Source organism: Phyllobates terribilis, unplaced genomic scaffold, assembly GCF_046119375.1.
Source record: "Phyllobates terribilis strain yellow unplaced genomic scaffold, ASM4611937v1 Scaffold_3__8_contigs__length_932513732, whole genome shotgun sequence".
Classification (NCBI taxonomy): domain Eukaryota; kingdom Metazoa; phylum Chordata; class Amphibia; order Anura; family Dendrobatidae; genus Phyllobates; species Phyllobates terribilis.
Window position 1 is genome coordinate 689,471,705 of NW_027362763.1, and position 16,046 is coordinate 689,487,750.

General features: G+C 45.9%; 1 protein-coding gene across 2 annotated transcripts in view; it reads right to left on the reverse strand.

Annotated features, from left to right (window-relative positions):
* Window positions 1-16,046, reverse strand: part of MIA3 (MIA SH3 domain ER export factor 3) — an 89,971-nt gene that overhangs the window by 50,420 nt on the left and 23,505 nt on the right. For both annotated transcript variants that reach the window (XM_073671897.1, XM_073671896.1), the window contains exons 5-6: window positions 14,494-15,114; window positions 14,091-14,218 (exon numbers count right to left, since the gene is read on the reverse strand). In XM_073671897.1, the coding sequence (XP_073527998.1) occupies window positions 14,091-14,218; window positions 14,494-15,114 (749 nt within the window). The remainder of the gene's footprint in view (window positions 1-14,090; window positions 14,219-14,493; window positions 15,115-16,046) is intronic.

Here is a 16,046-nt window from a genome sequence, read left to right on the forward strand (position 1 = left end):
CAAACCATATTGGACAACCCTCCCTCCTCCTCCATCACAGAGGTGCCAGCGTCACACTATATTCAGAGGTGAAATAAAACATTAAAGCCAAAATATGGCATCAAAAATGTTTTTGATTTAACCCTCTCAAGTCTCACAATCCAGAAAAACTCTGCAGCCGCTCATCTGTTATATAGTACAGAATAAATTCTGATAATCTGGCATATTCAGACTCGCCACAGTGCACCATCTCCAAGATCCTATCCCAATATGTAGTAGGTTTACTAATAATAATCTTATCAAATACCTCCAATTAGAAATGTAGTATAGTTCTTCTGATTCGCTATGTCGCTTACCCCATGTGCAGGGCATTTCAGTAGCTTAGGTATCCATGGTTATGGTGACAGTTAATCAGTCAGTTGGCTGTTAGTGGTCGTAACCATGGATACCTAAGCTACTGCAATGCCCTACACATGGGGTAAGAGACATAGTGAATCAGAAGAACTACACTACATTTCTAATTACATATTGGGATAGTATCTTGGAGACAGAAATACCCCTTTAACATAATCTCAATGGGATGAAGGTGGAGGGGGTTTATAATGGTCAGCAGGGCAGAAATTCTTGCAAATGGCCCAAACTCATAACCAATTGTTGCACCAGAGCTCCAGCCTTACAGAGATGGTTCTTCGTGAGGAGTTGGATTTTTAGCCATAGATTGCAAATTGCAAGCACCTTTTCCAGCACAGAATTAAAAGAAGCCATGTAAAACATAATAGCAGTGGTATGGCTGCATAGGTGCTCATCTGCCAATACAGATGATACCTATGTAGCAGAGATCCGATGGGACAGTCATGAGAACTAGTGCAGAAGCCATATGCAAATCAGTCTAAAATAGCACTGGGGGCGTGTCTATGCACTTAGTCGGCTGCTTTCAGGTGCACTGACACGCCCTCTGTGCACTTCCAGTCTGATTTACATACGACTCCTGCATTAGACTAGCACATCAGATCTCTACAATCATTTTTATTGGGATGACTAACACTAACACAGCCGCACCACTACCTCCATGCTGACAGGTTCCCTTTAAATCTATACCATGTGCTACCTATATGTGTCTAACGGGGTCACAAGTCTCACAACTTGCAGCTAAATATCACTCCAAAATCGCCAAACGCGTTAATATGACTCTTCTCCATCGGCGGCGGCACATCATGAGACTGTCTGCAACTTGTGGTTGCATTGGAGTCTGCCCCATATCACCTCCTACATGGCAGTAGTATATTGTGGGACTGACCCATATAAATCAAGTATGGAACAGACGTACTGACCTGGTGAAATCGGGAGACCAGGAGGGTGTATATTGTAGGGAGGGTCCCCAGGACGCCCAGATCTGACCCCGCGTCCAGTGATGGGGAGAAGGAGGATGACGCAGGGTCTTCTTGTTCCATTTCATCCATGATAGGATGGGTCAGCAGAAAGCTCAGACCTGCTGGTGGTCACCACAGACCAATGTGATGTCATTAACATGGAGAGGATGGAGCCCCCCTGCTCAGTCATACCAGCAGCCGTGACATGTACACAGGACGTCCGGACCTACGTCATCGTCTCCACTTTGTCTAAGAAGGCACTAAAATCAAATGTACAGGTGCATCTCACTAAATTAGAATATCATCAAAATTTATTTCAGTTCTTCAATACAAAAAGTGAAACTCCCATATTATATAGAGTCATTACACACAGAGTGATCTATTTCAAGTGTTTATTTCTGTTAATGTTGATGATTATGTCTTACAGCCATTGAAAACACAAAAGTCATTATCTCAGTAAATTAGAATACTTTATAACAACAGCTTGAAAAAAGATTTTAAAATCCAAAAAGTTGTCCTACTGAAATGTATGTTCAGTAAATGCCCTCAATACTTGGTCGGGGCTCCTTTTGCATCAATTACTGCATCAATGCGGCAATGTGGCATGGAGGCGATCAGCCTGTTGCACTGCTGAGGTGTTATGGAAGCCCAGGTTGCTTGATAGTAGCCTTCAGCTCGTCTGCATTGTTGGGTCTGGTGTCTCTCATCTTCCTCTTGACAATACCCCATAGATTCTCTATAATAGATTCTCTAAGGGGTTAAGGTCAGACGAGTTTGCTGCCAATCAAGCACAGTGATACTGTTGTGTAAACCAGGTATTGGTACTTTTGGCCGTGTGGACAGGGGCCAGGTCCTGCTGGAGAATGACATTTCCATCTCCAAAAAGCTTGTCGGCAGAGGGAAGCGTGAAGGGCTGTAAAATGTCCTGGTAGACGGCTGCGCTGACTTTGGTCTTGATAAAACACAGTGGCCCTACACCAGCAGATGACATGGCCCCCCAAACCATCACTGATTGTGGAAACTTCACACTAGACCTCCAGCAGCTTGGTTTGTGGCCTCTCCACTCTTCCTCCAGACTCTGGGACCTTGATTTCCAAATTAAAATTGGAACTCTGGGACCTTGTGGAGTGTGTGAATGACTGCCTTCTGGACATCTGTCAAGTCAGCAGTCTTCCCCATGATTGCAGAGCCTACTGAAACAGACTAAGGGACCTTTTTTAACGCTTAGGAAGCCTTTGCAGGTGTTTTTTGTTAATTATTCTAATTTTCTGAGATAATGACTTTTGTGTTTTCATTGGCTGTAAGCCATAATCATCAACATTAACAGAAATAAACGCTTGAAATAGATCACTCTGTAATGACTCTATATAATATACGAGTTTCACTTTTTGTATTGAAGAACTGAAATAAAATAACTCTTTAATGATATTCTAATATATATATATATATATATATATATATATATATATATATATATATATATATATATATATATATATATATATATATATATATATATAACCCCAATTCCAAAAAAGTTGGGATGCTACATAAAATATAAAGAAAAACATGATGTGGAAATCTCTCTTCACCGCATTTTATTCACAGCAGAGCAGAGGACATATGTCAGAGGGGAACGTTGGACATTTCTCATTTTGAAACAATTAACTTATTTAGAAATTGATGGCAGAGACATCTCAAAAAAATCGTGCCCGGGCCGTGGCCACCATTGTGCAGCGTCCTCTCTACTTTTTACAACAGTCTTTAAATGTCGGGGAAGTGAGGAGACAAAAGGCGGAGCTTCAGAAGAGGAATGTTGTCCCCTTCTTGTCTGTCGGATTTTTGCTGCTCTTTGACTTTTCGTTACATACAGCAGCAAATATTTTCTATGGGTGAATGGTCCAGGCTGCCGGCGGCCGGTTCATCCTCCGAACTCTTCTTCTGCACTGTCCCGCTGAAGTATACAAGTTCTTCCCAGAAAAAGGCATAGTCTGGATGAAGCAGATGTTGCTCTAACACCTCTATATACTGCTCAGCCGGATGGTCCGTCTCCTCGACAACAGGCCGGAAAGGTCCGTCTCCTCGACAACAGGCCGGAAAGGTCCGTCTCCTCGACAACAGGCCGGAAAGGTCCGTCTCCTTCTGAGTCTACAGGACATGTCGTCTGTGGTTTCTAAAAAGAAATTCACACCTCTGACCACATTACAGTTTTCCATTTTGCCTCCGTCCATTATAAATGAGCTTTGGCCCAGAGAAGACGGCAGCGTTTCTGGATTGTGCTGATATAATGCTTCTTTTCAGCTTTACGATCCAATAGTGACAGTGGGCCTTGTCCTTTGTGCACATGGATTTCTCCAGAACCTCTTGATGAGATCATGTCCTCTACACGAAGGATATTCAAAGTCTGTACAATTTTATGTTGAGGAACATTTTTCTGAACTTGCGCCACAATTGTTCGCAGCAGTTGATCACATATTGGAGACCTCTGACCATCTTGGCTCCTGAGAGGCTCTGCCTCGCTAACAAACTCTTTTTATGCACAGTCATGTCACTTGGTTGAAAATTGACCCTCCGGCTATTTTTCATTAGTACCACTTACTAAAATGTCCAATGTTCAACTTCTGATCTGTTCTGCGGTAAATAAAATAAGAGATTTCCTGGATTCCTGAATTCTTTATATTTTATACTGTGGGAATTTGGGGCTGTCTAATAATATTGGCAATAACTGAAAGGCCTCAATAACGTCGGCCCGGAGAACAGGAACATCACCTCCACTCCAAGACCCGTCACATCCAAGATAGATAGATAGATAGATATATGCCCCGTGTACACGGGGCAGCCTCCCCCCCCCCCCCCTCCGTCCCGTGTATACGGGGCAGCCTCCCCTCCCCCCCTCCGTCCCGTGTATAAGGGGCAGCCTCCCCCCCCCCTCCGTCCCGTGTGTAAGGGGCAGTCTCCCCCCCCCCTCCATCCCGTGTGTAAGGGGCAGCCTCCCCTCCCCCCCTCCGTCCCGTGTATAAGGAGCAGTTTCCCCCCTCAGTCTTCCGTATAAGAAGCAGCCTCCCCCCTCTGTCCTGTGTATAAGGAGCAGTTTCCCCCCCTCAGTCTTCCGTATAAGAAGCAGCCTCCCCCCTCTGTCCTGTGTATAAGGAGCAGTTTCCCCCCTCAGTCTTCCGTATATGAAGCAGCCTCCCCCCTCTGTCCTCTGTATAAGGAGCAGTCTCCCCCCTCAGTCTTCTGTATAAGGAGCAGTCTCCCCCCTCAGTCTTCTGTATAAGGAGCAGTCTCCCCCCTCTGTCCTGTGTATAAGGAGCAGTTTCCCCCCTCAGTCTTCAGTATAAGGAGCAGTCTCCCCCTGTGTCCCGTGTATAAGGAGCAGTTTCCCCCCTCAGTCTTCTGTATAAGGAGCAGTCTCCCCCCTCTGTCCTGTGTATAAGGAGCAGTTTCCCCCCTCAGTCTTCAGTATAAGGAGCAGCCTCCCCCCTCTGTCCTGTGTATAAGGAGCAGTTTCCCCCCTCAGTCTTCAGTATAAGGAGCAGCCTCCCCCCTCTGTCCTGTGTATAAGGAGCAGTTTCCCCCCTCAGTCTTCAGTATAAGGAGCAGCCTCCCCCCTCTGTCCTGTGTATAAGGAGCAGTTTCCCCCCTCAGTCTTCAGTATAAGAAGCAGTCTCCCCCTGTGTCCCGTGTATAAGGAGCAGTTTCCCCCCTCAGTCTTCAGTATAAGAAGCAGTCTCCCCCCTCTGTCCTGTGTATAAGGAGCAGTTTCCCCCCTCAGTCTTCAGTATAAGAAGCAGTCTCCCCCTGTGTCCCGTGTATAAGGAGCAGTTTCCCCCCTCAGTCTTCAGTATAAGGAGCAGTCTCCCCCTGTGTCCCGTGTATAAGGAGCAGTTTCCCCCCTCAGTCTTCTGTATAAGGAGCAGTCTCCCCCCTCTGTCCTGTGTATAAGGAGCAGTTTCCCCCCTCAGTCTTCAGTATAAGGAGCAGCCTCCCCCCTCTGTCCTGTGTATAAGGAGCAGTTTCCCCCCTCAGTCTTCAGTATAAGGAGCAGCCTCCCCCCTCTGTCCTGTGTATAAGGAGCAGTTTCCCCCCTCAGTCTTCAGTATAAGGAGCAGCCTCCCCCCTCTGTCCTGTGTATAAGGAGCAGTTTCCCCCCTCAGTCTTCAGTATAAGGAGCAGCCTCCCCCCTCTGTCCTGTGTATAAGGAGCAGTTTCCCCCCTCAGTCTTCAGTATAAGAAGCAGTCTCCCCCTGTGTCCCGTGTATAAGGAGCAGTTTCCCCCCTCAGTCTTCAGTATAAGGAGCAGCCTCCCCCCTCTGTCCTGTGTATAAGGAGCAGTTTCCCCCCTCAGTCTTCAGTATAAGGAGCAGCCTCCCCCCTCTGTCCTGTGTATAAGGAGCAGTTTCCCCCCTCAGTCTTCAGTATAAGAAGCAGTCTCCCCCTGTGTCCCGTGTATAAGGAGCAGTTTCCCCCCTCAGTCTTCAGTATAAGGAGCAGTCTCCCCCCTCTGTCCTGTGTATAAGGAGCAGTTTCCCCCCTCAGTCTTCAGTATAAGGAGCAGCCTCCCCCCTCTGTCCTGTGTATAAGGAGCAGTTTCCCCCCTCAGTCTTCAGTATAAGAAGCAGTCTCCCCCTGTGTCCCGTGTATAAGGAGCAGTTTCCCCCCTCAGTCTTCAGTATAAGGAGCAGTCTCCCCCTGTGTCCCGTGTATAAGGAGCAGTTTCCCCCCTCAGTCTTCAGTATAAGGAGCAGTCTCCCCCTGTGTCCCGTGTATAAGGAGCAGTTTCCCCCCTCAGTCTTCAGTATAAGGAGCAGTTTCCCCCCTCAGTCTTCTGTATAAGGAGCAGTCTCCCCCCTCAGTCTTCTGTATAAGGAGCAGTTTCCCCCCTCAGTCTTCTGTATAAGGAGCAGTTTCCCCCCTCAGTCTTCAGTATAAGGAGCAGTTTCCCCCCTCAGTCTTCTGTATAAGGAGCAGTCTCCCCCCTCAGTCTTCTGTATAAGGAGCAGTCTCCCCCCTCAGTCTTCTGTATAAGGAGCAGTCTCCCCCCTCAGTCTTCTGTATAAGGAGCAGTCTCCCCCCTCAGTCTTCTGTATAAGGAGCAGTCTCCCCCCTCAGTCTTCTGTATAAGGAGCAGTCTCCCCCCTCAGTCTTCTGTATAAGGAGCAGTTTCCCCCCTCAGTCTTCTGTATAAGGAGCAGTCTCCCCCCTCTGTCCTGTGTATAAGGAGCAGTTTCCCCCCTCAGTCTTCAGTATAAGGAGCAGTCTCCCCCCTCAGTCTTCTGTATAAGGAGCAGTTTCCCCCCTCAGTCTTCTGTATAAGGAGCAGTCTCCCCCCTCTGTCCTGTGTATAAGGAGCAGTTTCCCCCCTCAGTCTTCAGTATAAGGAGCAGTCTCCCCCTGTGTCCCGTGTATAAGGAGCAGTTTCCCCCCTCAGTCTTCAGTATAAGGAGCAGCCTCCCCCCTCTGTCCTGTGTATAAGGAGCAGTTTCCCCCCTCAGTCTTCAGTATAAGGAGCAGTCTCCCCCTGTGTCCCGTGTATAAGGAGCAGTTTCCCCCCTCAGTCTTCAGTATAAGGAGCAGCCTCCCCCTGTGTCCCGTGTATAAGCAGCCGCACTCCTCTGTGACACTCGCACACTGCAGCCACTCACCTGCCGCTGCCTCAGCTGCTCTGAACTTCGCCTCCTGTCATAACAACACGTCACCACTGAGTCCCCGGCAAGACCCGGATGCGGTGACGTCAATGGTCAGCGACAACCCGGAAGCAGGAAGCAGCGAGCGCGCGCAGGTGACGGGTCTTACGTTAACCCCTTCAGCGACCACAGATGTGACGGAAGCTTTTTCTTTTGTTTGTTGTTTTTTTTCCTAAACTCACACAGGACAATGTATGGTTGGCGCCGAGACAGGTGCCAGCCCGCAGTGCATGTCGGGACTTGTAGTTTTTGTGTTAGAATCAGCTGACCTGAGAGACCGGAAGTCAGGGGCATCTCAGGAACCCGGGAGCGCACAGCAGGGGTCATGCTTAATATCTCTCTCTCTCTCTCTCTATATATATTTATTTATTTATTTTAATCTTGGCTTCAATATTTCAAAAATTCTTGAATTAAAATTTTTGCTATAATTTATGCAAATATGGATACTAGTATAATTATGTTATAGGCAATTTGCATAATTAATCTCCCAGAGCAGCACTGCACGGCCTATAAGTCTCCTTACACTGGCACTTCAGGCATGTCACTGTCCACCAGGAGCCGTTACCTGCTGTAATTAATGACTAGTAGTATGTGTGTGACTCATATATATATATGTATGTGTGTGACTCATATATATATATATATATATATATATATATATATATACACAATATGTACACACACCCGCAGAGCTCCTCCACACGTGTTTTGCCTGCACGATAATCCAGTGCAGACGACTGGATTATTGGACAAAACATAGGATCGCGCTGGGACCAGTTATCCTATGGGGTCCGTCCGAAAAAACAAACAAACGCAGCGTCCACAATTTGCCTCAGATGCTCAGATCGCACTCGGCCATTCAAGCCAATGAGTCCGTGGAAACCATCGGGCTGCACTCGGACAACATCTGAGTGCAGCCCAATCTCCACAGACTGGAGACTATGTAGAGGCTTTTTTTTCCATCTTCTCATTCGAGAGGATCGGATCCTACTCTGATCAGACTGTGCTCAGCATAATCAGCCCGATGAGAGAATATACGCTGCTGTCACCCCGTCCAAAGGCCGAGCTCACATGCTGCATCCTGCACTTGTCACACTGGCCACTGAGGCCGATCTCAGTCTTAATGAGGAGCAGGAATAAGACACAGGATTCATTGCACCTAAGCAGACGTGAGCTTCGCCAGAAATCTTACTCCAGTCAGGGATTGCAGTAACATTTTTGGAGTAAGGAACATCACTACTTTTGAGGCATTTGACAGGTAGACATTGTCATACTGTGTCCCGACTCCACATATTTGTGGTGAGTTTTTTTTGCACCAAAATATTGTGACTTCTCAAAATGTTTTAGGACCTGCCATAAATGCTTTAATTAATCCGCCCTAAACGTCCCATTGTTTTAGGAAATTCACATGTACATTAAAAGCAACAGAGAGACAATGACCTGATCTTTTATGTTCAAGGTCAAGCAGGGTCAGCTGTGACATCACCTATTGTGAATAGTAGATCCTGTGTTATCTGCTGTATATAGAGGTGTTATCAGTCATTGTACAGGAGGAGGAGGAGGTGAGCTGTGACATCACCTATTGTGAATAGTAGATCCTGTGTTATCTACTGTATATAAAGGAGTTATCAGGCATTGCACAGGCGGAGGAGGTGAGCTGTGACATCACCTATTGTGAATAGTGGATCCTGTGTTATCTACTGTATATAAAGGTGTTCTCAGTCATTGTATAGGAGGGGGAGGAGGTGAGCCGTGACATCACCTATTGTGAATAGTAGATCCTGTGTTATCTACTATATATAGAGGTGTTATCAGTCATTGTACAGGAGGAGGAGGTGAGCTGTGACATCACCTATTGTGAATAGTAGATCCTGTGTTATCTGCTGTATATAGAGGTGTTATCAGTCATTGTACAGGAGGAGGAGGAGGTGAGCTGTGACATCACCTATTGTGAATAGTAGATCCTGTGTTATCTACTGTATATAAAGGAGTTATCAGGCATTGCACAGGCGGAGGAGGTGAGCTGTGACATCACCTATTGTGAATAGTGGATCCTGTGTTATCTACTGTATATAAAGGTGTTCTCAGTCATTGTATAGGAGGGGGAGGAGGTGAGCCGTGACATCACCTATTGTGAATAGTAGATCCTGTGTTATCTACTGTATATAGAGGTGTTATCAGTCATTGTACAGGAGGAGGAAGAGGTGAGCTGTGACATCACCTATTGTGAATGGTGGATACTGTATTATCTACTGTATATAGAGGTGTTATCAGTCATTGTACAGGAGGAGGAGGAGGTGAGCTGTGATATCACCTATTGGGATTGCTGGATCCTGTGTTATCTGCTGTATATAGAGGTGTTATCAGTCATTGTACAGGAGGATGAGGTGAGCTGTGACATCACATATTGTGAATGGTGGATCCTGTGTTATCTACTGTATATAGAGGTGTTAGCAGTCATTGTACAGGAGGAGTAGGTGAACTGTGACATCACCTATTGTGATTGCTGGATCCTGTGTTATCTGCTGTATATAGAGGTGTTATCAGTCATTGTACAGGAGGAGGAGGAGGTGAGCTGTGACATCCCCTATTGTGATTGCTGGATCCTGTGTTATCTGCTGTATATAGAGGTGTTATCAGTCATTGTGATCCTGCATCTTATGAGGAAACTTCAGTAAACGCTTCCTGAAACAACAGGAAGTATGAGACTAAAAAGCCTCAGTGACCAGTGTGAAAATTGCACGATTACTAATTTAGTTTTTTTGTTTTTAATAAAGATTGCGATATGAAAGACAAAAAAAAAATTACTACGAATTTTTTAAAAATACAAAACAGTAAATCATTTTCTGATGACATGTTCCCTTTAAAGAGAATCTGTCAGCCGGATTTCAGACCCCATACTATTCATGTGAGCATGTAGCGCTTTCAAAGTCAAGTCCAGCAATATCTTTACATGGCCGGTCCGTCCCTCCATTACTGAGAAATCAGCGTTTGAATTGATATGCAAATAAGGCTGAAGAGCTATGGTAGATCTGAGGCCTCTGTCACTCCAGCTCTATTCCCTGCCCAGCTCCGCCTCCTCCTGCTTGACTGACAGCTCTTCTCACAGATACACAGCATAGAGGCTGTCAGTCAGGAAGGAGGAGGCTGCACTGGGCGGGGAATAGAGCTGGAGTGACAGAGGCTTTAGATCTACCATAGCTCTTCAGCCTCATTTACATATCAATTCAATCGCTGATTTATCAGTAACGGAGGGGCGGACCGGCCATGTAAAGGTATTGCTGGAATTTATCACAAGGTTCTGATAACCAATGATAAACGTCTTTACTGATCGGAAATGTATTTTGTATTTTGAACCAGCATCAATGGTGGCTTGTGGTCGGACCATGAATGACGTCACTTCTAGGGTTGTCTCAGGCCCGGAGACAGTGATGAATGAGGCCTCCGCTCTGCCCAATGTTTGCCCTGCGGACGTCCCGAGGATTAATAATCCGTATTTACTCTCCTGTTCACTGAAACCGAAAAATCACTAATTTCTCCTTAGATAAATATCATTACACATCGCTGTGAGCCTGGTGGAGCAGCCTTGTTTGTCTTAGCAGAACCACAGGAACTGAGTGATGAAAGGCGAGAACATCCTCCTGGCCGGAGGTTATACCTGTCAGACGCGTCATATAATCTACCAGCAAATATTGTCCTTGTCCCATCTAAATTTCTGCGCGGCTTCATTTTATAATCGTATTATAAGGTTTGGAGCTCCAGATCCTTAGCGACACGGCCTGAAGTGTATAATAAAACACTCACTGCCTGCAGCCACCACTAGGGGGAGCTCAGTGTTAGTCGTGATAGGCTGCCAGCAATAGTAGCAGGAGGACCGCCTGTTCTGATGTCTGGGGAGGCCCATTTGCTATGTCACAGCTCACCTCCTCCTCCTGTACAATGACTGATAACACCTCTATATATAGCATATAATACAGGATCCACCATTCACAATAGGTGATGTCACAGCTCACCTCCTCCTCCTGTACAATGACTGATAACACCTCTATATACAGTAGATAACACAGGATCCACCATTCATAATAAGTGATGTCACAGCTCACCTCCTCCTCCTACTGTACAATGACTGATGACACCTCTCTATACAGTAGCTAACACAGGATACACCATTCACAAGAGGTGATGTCACAGCTCACCTCCTCCTCCTGTACAATGACTGATAACACCTCTATATACAGTAGATAACACAGGATCCACCATTCACAATAGGTGATGTCACAGCTCACCTCCTCCTCCTCCTGTACAATGACTGATAACACAGGATCCACCATTCACAATAGGTGATGTCATAGCTCACCTTCTCCTCCTGTACAATGACTGATAACACCTCTATATACAGTAGATAACACAGGATCCGCCATTCACAATTGGTGATGTCATAGCTCACCTCCTCCCCCTCCTGTACAATGACCTGTCCCACATTAGAGCATGCTTATTTAATGCTTTCATACAAACAACATGACTCAGACTCCACTTATTGGTGCTAGACTGATTTAGGTTCATGTCAAAAAGATATATATATATATATTACTTTAATTTATCTTAAAGGTATTTTCAAGAATACAACACTGATGATCTCTCCTTTGATAAGGACTTCAAATTTAGACTTTGCGGGTGTCCTACCCTCAGCACTTACAGTGGCGGCACATCAGTGGTGCAGTACAATACTCCTGGTAGTGGCCGTGCCCGGGATTTCCATTCCAGTGATTCGGACAATCACTACCAAGAGTCGGACCAACACCCGATAGGGTCCTGGTCGCCTGTTCTTAGGATACACCAGCCAGAGAACAACAATGCGGGCGACTCACGGTTTGAGGAGTGCAGATTTTGAACAATACTGACCAATGCTTAAAAGTTTCCAAATGCCGGCTCTTCCCAGACACCACTTTGTAACTGATCCCCACCTGCCTCCGAAAACCATGCGAGTGAATGTACAAATTTGCCGGTGATTCCCCAGGATTAGGGCAGACTGGTGCACCAGTTTGCCCTCACAAATGGGCGATTTTTGGCCACCACCACACGAGACATTATCCCTAAAGGTGAATTCTACTTTCAATGATAAAACTTTAGAGGACCGGATCAAAGAATGTTTTTGCGCTCCACAGCATCACGAGGCTCAATACCGCGCTCTACCATGGAGCGTCTGACACATCCGTGCTCCAGAAGCCTCAGAGATGAACCCGTGTCAGGTTTCATGGAAGGCAGCAGCGCTTCCCAAGGAGCTACAAATAGCACCAAATAAATCCAGATACAATAAAGATCTAATTGTCTCTTGGGCTATAAAAGGGTTTTCTGGGAATAGAAAGAACAATAAAAGGAAATATCATTATACATAATTTCCAAAATACCTTTAATTAGCCAATCACACTCATTTTGCCTATTGAGGTAGAAGCCTGTCCTAGAATACTAATAGGACAGGTGCCTGTAAGAGTAGGAAACTCTGCCCCCTCCATTCATGTGTAGGAAGATATTCTAATACTGGAGATACCAGTGGTGCTGAGGTAAGAAGAGGCTGCTCACACTGCTGTCCACCCTGTCTATCTGATCTAATACTGGAGATATCAAGACTGCCTAGGTAAGAAGAGGCTGCTCACCCTGCTGTCCACCCTGTCTATCTGATCTAATACTAGAGATATCAGGGGAGCAGAGGTAAGAAGAGGCTGCTCACACTGCTGTCCATCCTGTCTATCTGATCTAATACTAGAGATATCAGGGGAGCAGAGGTAAGAAGAGGCTGCTCACACTGCTGTCCACCCTGTCTATCTGATCTAATACTAGAGATACCAGGGGAGCAGAGGTAAGAAGAGGCTGCTCATACTGCTGTCCACCCTGTCTATCTGATCTAATACTGGAGATATCAGGGGAGCAGAGGTAAGAAGAGGCTGCTCACACTGCTGTCCATCCTGTCTATCTGATCTAATACTAGAGATATCAGGGGAGCAGAGGTAAGAAGAGGCTGCTCACACTGCTGTCCACCCTGTCTATCTGATCTAATACTAGAGATACCAGGGGAGCAGAGGTAAGAAGAGGCTGCTCATACTGCTGTCCACCCTGTCTATCTGATCTAATACTGGAGATATCAAGACTGCCAAGGTAAGAAGAGGCTGCTCACACTGCTGTCCACCTTGTCTATCTGATCTAATACTGGAGATACCAGCGGTGCTAAACAAAGAAGAGGTTGTTCACACAGCTGTCCACCCTGTCTATCTGATCTAATACTGGAGATATCAAGACTGCCAAGGTAAGAAGAGGTTGTTCACACAGCTGTCCACCCTGTCTATCAGATCTAGTACTTAAGATAACAGGAGTGCTGAGGTAAGAAGAGGCTGTTCACACTGCTGTCCTCCCTGTCTATCTGATCTAGTACTGAAGATACCAGGAGTGCTGAAGTAAGAAGAGGCTGCTCACACTGCTGTCCTCCCTGTCCATCTGATCTAATACTGGAGCTATCAGGAGTGCTGAGGTAAGAAGATGCTGCTCACACTGCAGTCCAACCGGTCTATCTGATCTAACACTGGAGATACCAGCAGTGCTGAAGTAAGAAGAGGCTGCTCACACTGCTGTCCTCCCTGTCTATCTGACATAATACTAAAGATACCAGGGGAGCATAGGTAAGAAGAGGCTGCTCTCACTGCTGTCCACCCTATTCTTCTGGAGATGCCAGGGGTGCTGAGATAAGATGCTGCTCACACTGTTGTCCTCCCTGTCTAACTGGAGTTACTATAAAAGTACTAAAGGGTGATTTTCTCATTAAAAGTATTTAGGAATTCATTTATAATGTCATGTTTTTGCTTATTCTTGTATTCCCAGAGAACCCCTTTACGCAACTGTGTATTACACGGTCACCCATTAATTTGAATGGCCGTCATGTATTACTACATTCCCCCTGTAGCAATATCAGCGCTGATTGCCAGGCTCTCTTGGTTTGCAGAGGGGGTCATGCAGTTGGTACGATGACTTCCAGCAATAGTATGGTCTCATGTGTACGACTTACCAAGCTGGCAACCGGAGACATACTCATCTTGGCTGCAAGGAAAGCGTTGGCCATTGAAGACAACACAGATGACAACGACATGGATTCTGCCTCGAACGTCTCCACTCTACCTTCATCTACAGCAGTGACTGCAAGGATGGAAGACAGAGCGTTATACGTTGTGTATGTCCATATATGCTCAATGTTGCTTATGTATAGTGACATCATCATGCTGGTATAACCTGGGCATCTTCTGCATATAATTATATATGTACAGCTGATATAACATGGGCTTCTTCTGTATACAAGTATAGATTTAGCTTTTACAGGACAACACTACCCAACAACTGCTGATATAACAGACATCTTTAGCAGTAAGAACAGTGCAATGGTCTGGTGATATATAAAATCATAAATCTCTCACCTGGGTCCAGTTTCTCCACATTATGGGATATCGCCACATCCGGATCAGGTTTGCTTATATCCACCGGGTGTTCAGTAGGAGAAACAAGTTCAGGTTCCTCCTTATGAATCTCTGGTGGTTGCACTGTGGTCTCCTCCACTTCTGCTTCCAGTACTGGTGGTTGCACTGTGGTCTCCTCCACTTCTGCCTCCAGTACTGGTGGTTGCACTATGGTCTCTTCCACTTCTGCCTCCAGTACTGGTGGTTGCACTGTGGTCTCCTCCACCTCTGCCTCCAATACTGGTGGTTGCACTGTGGTCTCTTCCACTTCTGCCTCCAGTACTGGTGGTTGCACTGTGGTCTCCTCCACATGTGGCTCCAGTACTGGTGGTTGTATTGTGGTCTCCTCCACCTCTGCCTCCCGTACTGGTGGTTGCTCTCTGGTCTCCTCCACCTGTGGCTCCAGTTCCTGTGGTTGCACTGTGGTTTCCTCCACCTGTGCCTCCAGTACTGGTGGTTGCTCTGTGGTGCTGAATTCTACGGTCTCATCCGCCTGTGGTTCTGGTACCGTGTCTCCCCCCACTGTGCTCTGTTCAGCATCTAGTGTGTTCTCCTCATTTTTCACGTCTTCTACTGTCTTTTCTATAGAAAGAAAGTCAACCATGAAAGGAGCAAAAATCTGTGACCCAAATAATAGGGCTAGTCTATTATAAATTATTATTGAATTATTATTATCAAATGATCGGACTAAACTAGGGGGTACGTTCGACCTGCATAGGATGCGTATATGTGCATTTGCCTTATGATGTAACAGTATAAATATTATGAAAACGATGGCTCTTAGACGAGGTTCTTATCCAATAATTGGACTTTATTAGCCCAACAGTGGCCAAAATATTGTCCTTTTGGTCTCTGTTGGACTGGCAAAAAAAAAGAAAAAAAAGGTCTGGAATAGTCTATTAGACTACAAAACTGTGTGTACAATTTGAGACGGCATACACTTTGTTTTTTAACATCGGAGCCTATGGGCAATGGATTCCACTTTATGCCATCCATCAGAGGCCTCTGCTGGTGATACAAGATGGGGTTTCCAGCCATATGCGGCAAATATAAGCCATTAAATGGGTATTCGAAAGCTGTCTCATGAGCAACTCATAACTCTGTGGACTCCTTACAGTTTCCTCACTTCCTGGTTTCTGGTGGGGCGGGTTCTCCTCCTTGAGTGACAGTTCTGGTGAGTAGCAGAGCTGTAGCATTACCAGAGCTATAAAGCTCAGCACAAGTTCTGCTGTAACACATTCAGCTATCCGTAGTCTGTTCTGAGTCTACACTGATATTTCTCTATTTACACATAAAGATAACAGAGCATTTGAACAAGTGCACAGAGCAGAGAGATTGGATTAGAAGACCGGCTCTGAAAGCTTCGGGACTGGTGATTTATAACTGCATCTCTTCAGAAGATGACAGGGAGGGGGAGGTAGATGAGAAGCTAATTGTTGTACAGAAATCAACGGGCTGCAAAGAGGTGGCTTGTATGTCATGAGTTAACCCGTCTCCTGAAATGTAACTACTGC